This window comes from Rhipicephalus microplus, chromosome 6 (genome assembly GCF_043290135.1).
Source record: "Rhipicephalus microplus isolate Deutch F79 chromosome 6, USDA_Rmic, whole genome shotgun sequence".
Lineage (NCBI taxonomy): Eukaryota > Metazoa > Arthropoda > Arachnida > Ixodida > Ixodidae > Rhipicephalus > Rhipicephalus microplus.
In genome coordinates, this window is record NC_134705.1 from 141,060,630 (window position 1) to 141,073,204 (window position 12,575).

The 12,575-nt window shown below is 46.2% G+C and overlaps 1 protein-coding gene across 1 annotated transcript in view; it reads right to left on the reverse strand.

Moving 5' to 3' along the window:
• LOC142765569 (endothelin-converting enzyme 1-like) overlaps positions 1–10,942 on the reverse strand; it is a 29,543-nt gene extending 18,601 nt beyond the window's left edge. The window contains exons 1-5 of the mRNA XM_075866746.1: positions 10,382–10,942; positions 8,720–9,043; positions 5,855–6,024; positions 3,671–4,724; positions 7–438 (exon numbers count right to left, since the gene is read on the reverse strand). Coding sequence (XP_075722861.1) covers positions 7–438; positions 3,671–4,724; positions 5,855–6,024; positions 8,720–9,043; positions 10,382–10,696 — 2,295 coding nt within the window. The 5' untranslated portion in view covers positions 10,697–10,942. The remainder of the gene's footprint in view (positions 1–6; positions 439–3,670; positions 4,725–5,854; positions 6,025–8,719; positions 9,044–10,381) is intronic.
• Between the last annotated feature and the right edge of the window lie 1,633 nt (positions 10,943–12,575).

A 12,575-nucleotide genomic window follows, 5' to 3' on the forward strand; every position in this document is an offset into this window, starting at 1 on the left:
GCTCACCGTAAATCCCTCGTGGCCAACGGCAGTGATGAGTGCCCGGGCGTATAAATACAAGACACCTCCGTATAACATGGCATTGGTGCCGTCCGGATAGTACAGAGGCGGTGCAAGTGCTCCGAGCGAAAGGGACAGGTGGTTGAGCAATTGCACGTATTCTGCGTATGGCGGATGGGTGTTGTCGCCCAGCAGCTGTTCCGCGGTGGACGCCTCGGAGCCGAACAACAGGCGCTGGCGGCGACGCGTCTCGATCCAGTACTCGGCAAAGGAAGAAGCGTTGTCGGGGAAATCTTTGTATACGTCCTCGAGCACCTCCGGGTCGAGGAACTTCTCCGGGGGCCAAACCACGGTGGACATCTTTGTGAGTTTTCCCGCAGCGGCCTGCTTTGTGTCGTTGTCGAACCACGAACAAGCCCAAGTTTTGTCCACGGCCACCTGCGACGGAAGAACGAAGTTTGGCACGGACAATGATTCCGAGGCGTGGATTTCGCACGGAACAAATCTGTTCAAGGGGCATAGAAGCTTATGACGATTTTTAAGAGTTCGTACTGCTGCACGTAGAAAAAAAGACTACTCATGAACCAAATATCGACCAACTATAAAATAGTCACGTACAACGAAATGAGACATAGATTTTTTTACACTAAACATTCTCTGACATTATCCTCGCTCCACTTTCCCCTTGGATTCAGTGGTATACAGAATACCAAGGTACATACGGTTTTTTTTATTGCGACATCGATTAAAATGACACACTTGACTGGTTCTTGCCGTCAAAGTCGCCGTCGTGTACTTTACACGTATGTGTACATAAAATCTATAAAGAAAAATCACGCAGAGAACTATTTTCCGAAGTGTGCAGCTGGGGATTCCAACTTGCAACACCTTCGGAGAGCATGGCGTTAGACGACTCAGCTATGTCAGCATACAAATTTAACGGCGATCTATACATCATTTGCCACTGGCGGTACGCAAAGCTCGGAAGCACGCCAGCGTGTGTTCCAAGCCATCAGAGATACGGCGCGCATGCAAAGGTCATTGTCCCACTCGTTGCGTCTCGCGAACTTCTTCTACCTCTACCACCTGCTAGCAGCCACTGCAGCAATCGAAAGAAGCTTCGTGCTCTCTGTAACTTCAAGGCACGCTTATAGCGGTCGAAATACATGGTGCTATATGCGCGCGCACGTGTGAGCACGCCCTTTTGGGGTGAGTTATACGTATTTTATTTTAAACGCAAAGTTTGCCTTGAAGTTCCAGAGAGCACGAAGCTTGCTTCGCTTGCCGCAGCGGCCGCCTTTGCGAACTGGGCGCGCTACGCAACTGATGGTCGCAAGCGATGGTCGCAACGCAACTGAAGCAGCAACTGATGTTCGATGCGATTGCGTGCGAGTACCTTAGTACCACCGAGAAAGATAAAACAAGAAAACATTTTGGGGAATGTCAGAACCCCCTCAGCTACCGTATAGTAATCGTGTTTGTCGCTGACATTTTTATGCACCAGTACGAGCTTTGCGAAATTATTAACAAAACGTGTTGTCTGCTCTCGAACATGACGTGATCGCTGCTTTTTACTCGAAAAACTTTTAAGCACATAAAAAGTATTGCGAGCAAAGAGCTTTATAGTGAGAGAACCTTATTCGCCTTATTCTTGCAATGTTTCTTTGCAGTTGAGTAGTATACATTGACTTATATATAACCTGTTCAAGAATGACATGTTCGTGGCAGCTGCCCCGCCGTGGTGGTCTAGTGGCTAAGGTACTCGGCTGCAGACCCGCAGGTCGCGGGTTCGCATCCTGGCTGCGGCGGCTGCATTTCCGATAGAGGCGGAAATGTTGTAGGTCCGTGTGCTCAGATTTGGGTGCACGTTAAAGAACCCCAGGTGGTCGAAATTTCTGGAGCCCTCCACTACGGCGTCACTCATAATCATATGGTGGTTTTGGGACGTTAAACCTCACATATCTATTTTCGTGGCAGCCAAATTCACGAGTTAGGCCTACCTATGGCGTCCTTTACCATCGCACTGAAAAACTACCAACTACATGAAGATAAAAAACATCTCATGCTGGCGATGTTGATGCATGCATTCTAGTACAAGACGATATAGATAGTTAAACCAGGTGTCGAATACCTAGCTGGAAGCATTGCATGAGGAAGAAGTGATACAGACCCAAAGGGCCACCAGCAAAACGACTTTTCAGCGAAGAAACTAAACTCGGTGATTCGGAGAGCGAGTACACGTTCGAATGCACCTATACGACAGGACCTAACCCCGTGATGTGTAGGACTAAAAAGGCTTAGAGAACACTGGCACTGTAAAGGGGAATGACGGTATTTACGCCTTCACACAGGAGACAACTCTGTTAACTATGGTTAGGAGCACCTGTGAATTGCAGGTGCACAAAAACGCACATTGTCACTCGCTAAGGTAACCACAGTTCAATATAACACTCGTTTATTTTTTTTTCTGTGGCTCAGAGACTGTGGCAACTTCCTGGGTTGAGATTTAGACACATTGTCTTTATGGTTCTTCAAGCTCAATGTATTTCTATTCCCAGTTCCTACTTGAAACGAACATGACCCTTTCTGACATAAAACTGTGAACCAGACGTAACATCTTGTGACTAAGGTTACCTTGCTCTTCAATATATAGTAATTATGGAAATCGAATGCATTACGCGGAACTTGCCATGTTTATAACAGGTACGTCAAAACGAACATTTTTTTTATTTTTGTGAAGAGCCTTATGTGATTTTCAAATAGCGACATTTAGCGCAATTTGTGAAGGGCATGACGCGCAATGACGGTAAACAGGAATCGGAAAGAATGACGCAGTTGTTTGTACCCCTTTCTCTCCTCCGTGTTAGCACGCTGTGGCCGCATGTAGCGAAAAGGCCAAGTGGCCATGGAGTTGCAACACAGCGGCATTTATTTTCGCAGGCATATACATATATATGGTGATGAGCTTTGTGTTTTGAAACCTGTGCTACATTCTTCTGCTGCAACGTACACAGCACGTAAATTACATTCCATGTCATTTTCGCTATAGAGTTGCCGATGAATATTGCCGCTGTGACGAGGTCAGCCAATGCATTCGATGCATGTGATGGACCTCCTACTTGAAGAACGGTGATTTCTTAAGGCAAGATGGACCCTGGAAGACTCAAGAAAGAGATTGAATTGGCTGCGCCTGCTTACTGAATGTTCAAAAAAGAGAAGTGCAGATATTGAATGCTTCAACAGACTAGAAGTTTTCAAGCAGGGCTGTTACTTGAGCCAACGTCTTCACAAGAGGTCTTGTACTGCTGCTGTCTTAACTCCTTGAAGAAGACAAGATCACTTGCCGAAACGTCTCCTTCAGTGAGATCCCGTGTCGAAGAATTTTATTAACTGGACGTTTTCGGTGCATATGCATGCTCGAATCTACGCAGCAGGCCTCTTCAGGTCAAGCTTATTGGTATCCTATAGCGAAAAACTCCAACACTTCCCTGAATAAGACCGCGTCACATGGGCGTAAATACATGTTCGAGACAACAAACATTAATCGCAGGACATACTGTCCTGTCTACCTGCCTCTTATATGGGCCCATTTGAGGGGTTCTGCAGTTTGCAATATAATAGATTGGCCAATCCTATGTAACACCTCGACAAATAAATAATGTTCGCGTACCTGGAGGATATCACCCAGAAGGTGGTCGATGTTGCGCCGCTCGTTTTCAGAAAAATGAGCTACAGTGGCCATAGCAGCAATGAGAAGCTTGTAGCCTGGCTCAATCTGGCCAGCGCAGAATCGAGGCTTTTCCTCTTCTGCACGGTGTTTGCTGCCATAGAGCACGAGAAGGACAGCCGTGGGGTAGGCCACAGCAGCGTACCCTTGCAGAAACAACCATGACAGGTGGCGCAGCAGAGTCTTGTCGTCGACCTCGTCGATTATGTTTTTCATTCTCAGGAACTGAAAAATATCGCTGATAAGCACCGTTTCATCTATAGTGACAGGTGGATTGATTCTCGTCACAGCATTCAACAAGTCTATCGTATGCCGGCCAAAGAAGTAAGAAGTGATGTTTTCGAATTCCGTCAAGTTGAACGATGCCTGAATGCGGGGCTCGCAGGGACACGAAGGCAATAGTTTGTTGAAGATGTACGTGAGCACGTCATGCGTCCGCGACGCGTCTTTCGTGTCGGGCTCACTACTCTTGTTGCTAGAAAAAATTTCGTAAAGTTGAGCGTAGACGCTCTCGAAATATGTCTTTGGAATCTCGTTGAATATAGCCTTCCACAGCGCCATAAGGTAGTTCGGTGAAAAAAAGACGCGCCTCGACTTTTCTTCCGAAGTGGCGGGTATGATTCTCAAGATGAACCAGAGGTGGACGTTCCAGTTGAAAGAGAGGTCGAAGAGGGGTTTCGCCGGCGTAACTGGTTCCTCTGGATCATCGGGCCAAAGGATGTCACACTCGCGCATAAATTCTCGCATGACGTGAATGTGCGAGCCTGTCTCTGTCATGCAGCTGTCGAAAATAGCGGCCACTTTCTTGCCCACGGGGAAGTAGACCACGCCTTTGGCGAGCGTCTCCGGGAGTTTGTACAGCCAGGACAGGAACATGTCGGACAGCTGTGAGCGTGAGAGCTGAAACTCCTTGCGTGGCTTCCAGCGTGCACAGACGTACGCGCTGAAGTCGTCGCAAGGGTCGATGCTTTTGTCCAGTTGGTGAGATATCTGATACCTGTGGACAAGAAGGCCAGAAAGTATTGAATGTTAAGCTGCGCAAACGGCACCAGGAAAGAGCTATCTGAACGTTCTGTAATAAACATAAGTGTGTGCTTCTGATTTTATCGTTCATTTCGAGCACGATGCTACGGGATTATCGATGTCAATGCCACGAGGAAGGTATGCACACGTTTCATAGCAATGAATCAGAGTCTTAGATGCTCAAGAACGTAAACACACATCTTTTGGTTGTCAACTGTTGAAAGCAAATCTAGATAAATGGCAAAGTAATGAACATGGTGAATACGTGTCGATTGCCGTCCCTCGTGTGAACTATACAACGAATTCCAAATAAATACCCCTTTCGCGGTGATTCAAGCATGAAGTCCACTGTGTGTTCTTTGAGAAAAAGAACGAAAAGTGTTGGCTCCCTCGTGCCCTCGAAAAAACATTCGAATCTATCTAAGGGTCCTCAATGCCATTTTCTAAAATTAGACAGCGGACAGTAGGAAGAGAACGTTTAGACTTATAGAAATATTTGTAACGCGGTAAATTTGGTGTTATATCGATTTTTAAGTGCCACGTTTCGGTACTTGCCATTTTGCGATCTGCATGCTGGTTTCAGCGTGTGTGTGTATGATTTTTCACGTAGGCAAATGCTGTAGAGGTGTTGCTCTGTGAAGACGGGTACCGCTTACTTTTTTGTTTTCTAAGGCACTCATGCTTCCAACCTTCTATTCTACTCATGCTTCCAACAGTGCCTTTAGAGGTGAATTAGCATCCCTTGCTGGAGGTACAGCTTTTTGACAACCTTTTCAGGGTCGACCTTATAGGGTGCGGGTCGTTCCCTCCTCTGTAGTAGACGTCGTACGGACGAACGGACGGACGGACGGACACGAACGAACGGATGGTCTTCGCCCCACTCATCTTCGTTAACTTCGTGGGTATGCTGGGATTTTTTTTAGTACGCCAGTAGTCGCCACAACTATCGTTCACAACATAATGCTTATTATATTGAAGCAACATTTTTCCTTTATGTACAACTTCACGCATGTTTCTCATACGTTCCCATCAATTCATGCACTTTGCATCATTATGTGTGCAACCACAGCCAATGTTTGTATTAAAGGCAAACTTGTGTCTCACCGATGTGCCTCGCAGCCTTTCGTTTCGCAATACGATCGAAGACGCCGTTTCGGCTTGGGGTAGAGCAGGAAAACTGAGGCCGTGACGATCGTGAGAAGGGTGATCGCCAACAGCGACACCGCGAGCAGCCTCTTCAATCTCCTTCGAGCAGGGCTCGAAAAGTATCGATTCTGCGATTAGTGTACGTATGGTTAGCGACAATTGCATGTTCGGTCCATTGCGAGTTTTACCAGAAGATTAGCACCGTGTTATACACATTAGCATTATCGATGCCGTCTATTTTAGCAATCGGTTTGTACTTACCTGTTGAGATGAGGGTTTCCAGGTTAAAACGCGCAAAAAGTAGCCCGAGAGACAAAACATAAACAAAACCTAGACAACTTATACGCCAGGGGCACTAAACGTGCGTGACTAAAGGTAGCCTCGTGACCCTGATAGGCACTTGGACATTGAGAAAAATGTTAAGTACAGCATGTACACTCAGAAATCCTAATTACAGATAGCCAAGAATAAATTGTTTCATTTCAGCAACTATTTGGTGCAGGATAACGAAGTTTCTTGCGCTGTTCCTAAATTGGAACTCTCTTAAACGTGTATTGCATAACTTTTATAAATATGACTAGGAAAAACGGTCTTGCACCGACAATAAAAATGAGTACTGTATGAATGCGATTAAAATTACAGCTATTTTAATTGAAGCAAAGATTTTAGCCAGTTCCACAGTAATTTTCTGCGTGATGATAAAGTCCGAACGGTTACTATCCTTAAGTCGCGGCGCGAACTTAACGATTAAAGAAATTACGAGAGAGATCCCTGGAATATTCTGCTTTTAATGCTGACGAGTGCAGAATGCCGAGTGAAGAATGCCTTGTACGTGATTGGCTTTCGATTGTCCAGTTCATTGCCAATGGTGATTTAAAGTCGCATTCTGCAATGGGCGAACAGCTTTTATGCAGCGTGAAATGGCAGACGTACATCAGAAGGCACATGAGGACACCACACAGCGCTACTTGCGACAGCATGGTGGTTTTCCAAAGCTGACCTGCTATAAACCATGGTCGCCCTGCAGCTGACCACGTGGTTTTTTTAAAGTCATTTTAAGCGAAAATATGGCAAGCATAATATCTTACATCAACACTAACGCAAGAAACCCAGCTGTTTAGGTGACAATGATATGCACGACTTCCCAATAAACAAACCAGGTGCGTCTGGAAGTTCTGCTTTAAGGGTCATACGGATGGTCTCTTGATGGTCAACATACCAACACTGACTGTGTTGTGATACAAAGGTCGGCAGGCACGCACAATAGAGCGAGAAACTCTTCAGGTGGCACATCTATTGATTTGCAATTGTGTTCTCTAATCGAACATTCACGAGCCTGCTCGTTTGGCTGAGATTGTTTGGCAGTTGAGAACGGAACCCTATAAATCACAAACGTCTTTAAACCAACAAAATTGATCTGAATGATTTTTGTGAACTGATCTTTTGTAGCCCGATATTGAATTGTGGCAGTTTCTTGAGCCTATTAAGGACTGAGAACACTATCTTAATACAATATTATCGTCATGCCACCTTCTTGAGATTATGCGACGGCTGGGGAACATGTGGTATTACGGCCATGCGTCTCGTGTCTGCCATGATGTGGCCATGAGCGCTTGACTTATTTAAACTTCCTTGGAGCTTCCGGGAACTCTTTTCAATTGTCTTTTTTTTGCTACAGATGCTGTTTTAGCGTCTGTAGTCAGATGTCTATAAGCGTGGAATCTGCTTAAGGAAGTACTGCTTTGTTAAGTGAGCATAGGACGTATTCAATGCTTTGTTGTATCAAGTCGTCGCAATACCTGCTCAGTTAGTACTAATTGAAATAAAATAAAGTGAAACTGTTTGAACGCATGAGTCATAGCGCCAGCATAGGCAGTTATAAGCAAACAATAATTGCGAAAAAAGAGCTCACAGTCTCTAGCAGACTGATTGAATGAACAGAAAAAGGGGCCCCAGACATACTGGCCGATGTTTCAATGGATGGACGTATTTCGCCAAGGGTGTCTTACATGGTTGTTTAAGTTTATGCTAGGTAAATGGTAACTTCATTTTTCCCTTCACCGCTGGTGGTACTCGCTATGGACCTTTTTACGGAGAGGAGTCCTTCATCCTTTCTGGGCTGTTGTACGAGAGTAAAAAAACCTGACGTCACAACCTTGGCAGTGCATTTTTGGGGGGAGTCACGCGTACTAAAAACAGCCCAGAGAGAACTATGGTGGTGCCCGAGAGTCTTGGGTGAATTTATTCATATTCAATGAATAATCTGGAGAGGGAACGGTATTGTACAGAGCTCGTCAAAAGTTTCTAGGCCACTATCCTATGTATTTTTGTGGCAGCGTGGCCTGGGAACTTTTCACTCCCCCCCCCCCTCTTGTACTCTCCAGATTTTCTCTTACACAGAAATCACTGCCGAGGATAACTGGGAACGTGACGTCGGTACCATAGAACCCATGGATAATTCCATAAAACTAACCCACATAAAACTAATCCCCAATTGATGACAAAGATAGGTTCCGCTATCGAAAGGTCACCAAGCCTGTGTTAGGCTTGTTCTCTTCCTCATTCAATTTATATGCATCTTATTAACATTCATCGACACCCTCCTTACCTTCATACCACCGAGATCTATTTCTTTACACGAGGTAATAGCGCTAAGCGATAAGGGCAGTGAGTAGGCGCTAGCAAGGTGTCAAAACGGGTTTTACAGATAATCAGTGCCTACATCGGCACAGCGGCAGTACCTGTGCCGCATTCTCTGCAGTGATGCGAAAAGATGAGTGCATGAATTCACTCGACGTGGCAAACCATCTTCGCTTTACTCACAGTGATAGATGATAACTCCATGCGAATGTTGAAGGTCGTGTTGGAGGCTCTTGTCGAGTCCTGCCTCGTGCGCTCCTTCTCCCCAAAGGCCGTCAGCGTCTCAAGGGTCTTGTACATGTCGGCTACTTGCGACGGCCCGGACACCATTGAGCCTGGTTTCCCCGGAGAAATCGTGGATCCAGTGATTGCGGGGCTATCGGAACCTGTCGATGGGGCATCTCCGAGATGATTCGCCTTAGAAGGAAGATTGGTGGCTGGCGTTCTTTTCGAGAGCGCAGTGCGGGGTGATGCGTCCTGCTTGACAGCGGTATCCGCCACCTTTGCCTGCACAGTGAATGTTTCCATCATAAATGTGTGAAAGGTAAAAAAAAGCAATAACAGAATTGACTGAGATTCAGGCTGAAATCATGACCTGCGTAGCGTTGTGTGACAGCGAGGACTGTCATAATGCTCTGCATAACGACTGCTTAATTTGTGGGACAACACGCTTCTGTTAAGGAGCTATGTGCACGCCGACGTCTCGCTATGTTTTAATGAATCCCGTGTCATCGTTACTATATTTTTAAACAAGCCAGCAACCGTGGAAGACTTCGCGAGACTTGGGGAGATACACAGATATACGGGGAAAGTTTTGGGAACTCCGCCTGGTTTTGCTAGAACATTTGGGACGCTGCCATACCTGGAGAGACATTACGAGAGCAAGCAAGTGTTAGAAAGACCTAGTAATACCTTTTGTTAGCAATTCCCACAAAATCCTTTAAATCTACTTTTTTTACGAAGCCCTGCACATGCGTCCTTCACCTCGCGGAAAAATTGCGAATGTCTCTGTATCTCTCCAGTATTGCTTTTGGCAATACCGGTTGCCCTGGCCCCGTATCAAAGCCCTTCCAAAATTGAATAAGGCCGCACAGGAGAATGAAAGAGGTGGATTACGAAATGAATCATAACTATCTGCGCAAGCAGAGATATTTCATGCGCAACATCCTTTCAAGCAGTTCTTCATAGATGGTGACTTGTGGGTCATTTTAATGCGATATCGTTAAAGAGCTCGTCTCGTGGAAATTCGGGCGCCAGCGTCAGTGTCGGCGTCGTTGATTGTGAGCGAAATATTGAGAGAGATGCAAATGAGATAACAAAAAATTCTGGGTAGGGGTAGAAGATCTAACCCGGGTCGTTTTCGTGGCAAGTGACTTTTCTACCATAGCTGCACCTCTGCTTATAAACGCAGTAAAAATAACTTCCTCTCGTTGGGAATGCAGTGAAAGTAACTTTCATGCTTTACAAACACAGGTGTCCTGTATACATGCTTCACATTACAACATGAAATAATGCCGTAATAATGCGTGATACAAGCGTACGTTGCCATTTGGTGTCATCATAAGGGCTTCATAGTTTAAAGCCAGTCACTCACTACAAAAAACACACTATACTGCACCCTTAAGGCCACGCAGTGGGCGCACAGCAAGTTTGCAAAGATTTCATTCACAGAGTGTTTGAAGTACGCACTAGGAGCAAAATATCGCTATCGTGTTGAACTCTTAAAGGCAAAGCTCAAGGGCCTCCCAATATAGGACGACCTAGTGGTGTAAATATTTATGCGAAATCAACGAATGCTGTCCACGTAATCTAGGCAGCAGTAACCTGTATGCGAGGCTTACTCACCAGGACGTCTTGAGCCATCGTCTGGAACGTCCGAGCATCGGAGGCAGAGGCTGCCACTGGCGGTGAAGGCATCACGGAAGGAGGACAGGGCTGTGGGTTCACCACCGACGTGCTTCTGTGATTTTGAGGCTGTACGTCAGCGTTGCTCACTCTGGCAGCGACAGCCTTCTCCGAATCTGAATGTGTGGAGGCAGCTTCAGGTTTCTCTGCTGCAAATAAAGATGCGGCACTTGCGTCGACGGCGGCAGTCGGCTTGTTCGTCTCGGTGTTGCCCAATTCATTGTGTTCGCTAGCTTTCCTCGACGTAGATGACATTTTGCCGGTTGATTACTGGGGCATTTCCGAAGAATCATGAGCTGAAAAAAGAAACGATGGCGACCGAGCATTGGATCGTTCACTTCTTCTGCATGTGCCTCGCGCACACGTTGCGTCACGCTCAAGCAATGCTACTCAGTCGACTGTAGCAGTATAATTCTATACATTTTTTGATGAATAACAGGTGATCTTAGTTTTATGTTTGGCTAGGAATTTCACACGCACATTTTGGTCCTATTTTAGCTCTCGAAAATGTTAGCTACGTAAACGTTACCCTTCTCTGAAGCTATAGCTACCATCGCATATTTCTCGCTCTGATGCGGCTCTCTTATGCCGCCTTTGAATAGGTGTTGCATTCACAAAGGCGTACTTGTCTCGCGCTGGCACGGCGGACTCCTGTACATATGACTCCCACGGAAGTGAATAGACAATGAAACGCGTCGTGTGCAGCTACGCTCGATATATATATGACATCCGGCGAGGCCCTCTTCGGATGCTTTTTGGACCGGCTATACACGAAACTCTTTTCTGTAACCTAGTTTCTGAGGGCAATGAACATGTGCGTCGACGGTGTATACGTAGAATGCACCGAAATTTGTCACGTCAAGCGACTATGTCATTACGCCGTAGAATCGCTTGGTGAAAGTTGGTCTGATCACGGAGGCACCACATGAACTGTGGAACGCTTGGAATGAAGGAGGAGAGGGACACAAGCGCCGCTGCTTGCCTAACTCTGGCACCGCAATGAAGTTGCTCGAAATTCACTAGAGGGAACTCTGGTGCTGCGATCGTTCAGCCATCATAGGAATTATGGGTGGCGCACAAAGTTGTCTAGTATTTGTGCTTACGAGTAAAGATGGCCATGTGGATTCGTTTATGGCTGTGATTTCGTTTTGTTTGAAATAAAAAAGAGCGAACCACAGACTCCATTTGAATTGCTGATCCTAAAAGATGAGGGCGACGAAATGCAACTGCTGAGCATTCGCCTACGCTTCGTCAAAAAAGCAGCTCCAAGCCACGCCACACCAAAAGAAGCCGAAAGTATGGAGGATAGGCAAGTTTGTGTACTATCCCAATATTTCCATGCTCGCTGAAGCACACTGTTGCAGCTCGCATATACAGCGCTAAAGTTACCTCTGGTGTACTTATAGCAAACTCTGTGGGCATCACTGGGGAGTAGCGGCCAGAAGTGTCTCAGCGCGGGGTGATTCAGAGGCCCGAGCTGCCGTATGCTGTCGTGTAGCTTTCGAAGACGTCCGGGTCATCGACACGAAACGTAGCCGCACAAAAAGACAGTTCTTACAGTACTGGCATATCCAAACAACACTATAGAACAGTGTCTGTAGCTCAACCACTCAACTGGAACCTTACCGAGTGTATACGTGCATGGTCTACGGAACGAGTGGAAGAAACACCGCAGTGACAACAACGGCGGAAAGAAAGATAAGGAAGATGGACACAAACAAAGAAACACCACAAGAAAAATAGCTGAACAGGCAGCCCTGAAGAACATACTTAATTGGTACCGAAACGTCCAGTCAGTTTACGGGATTTATATTTAAATATAGAAACTTTGGACTATAAGCTGGCTGGAGGGTTTATATTAGTCGTAGAAGCTTGGCATAACGCTGGAAAAAACCTGGCGCGTGCTGCTGTGCCAACGCAGCAAGGTGTCACCACGTACAGCGAGGTGGTAGGAAAGAGAAGTGATGCTGAGGAAGCGAGCAATGGTGAGAGAAGAAGACGAAAAAGAGAACGTGGCACCATCGTAACAGCCATCGTAGGCTGTTATTCTACGACATTGTTTGACGCCACACACGCGGACAATCTGTAGCATAGCAAGAAGAGGTCGGGAAAGTGATACGCACTAGGGAAAGGA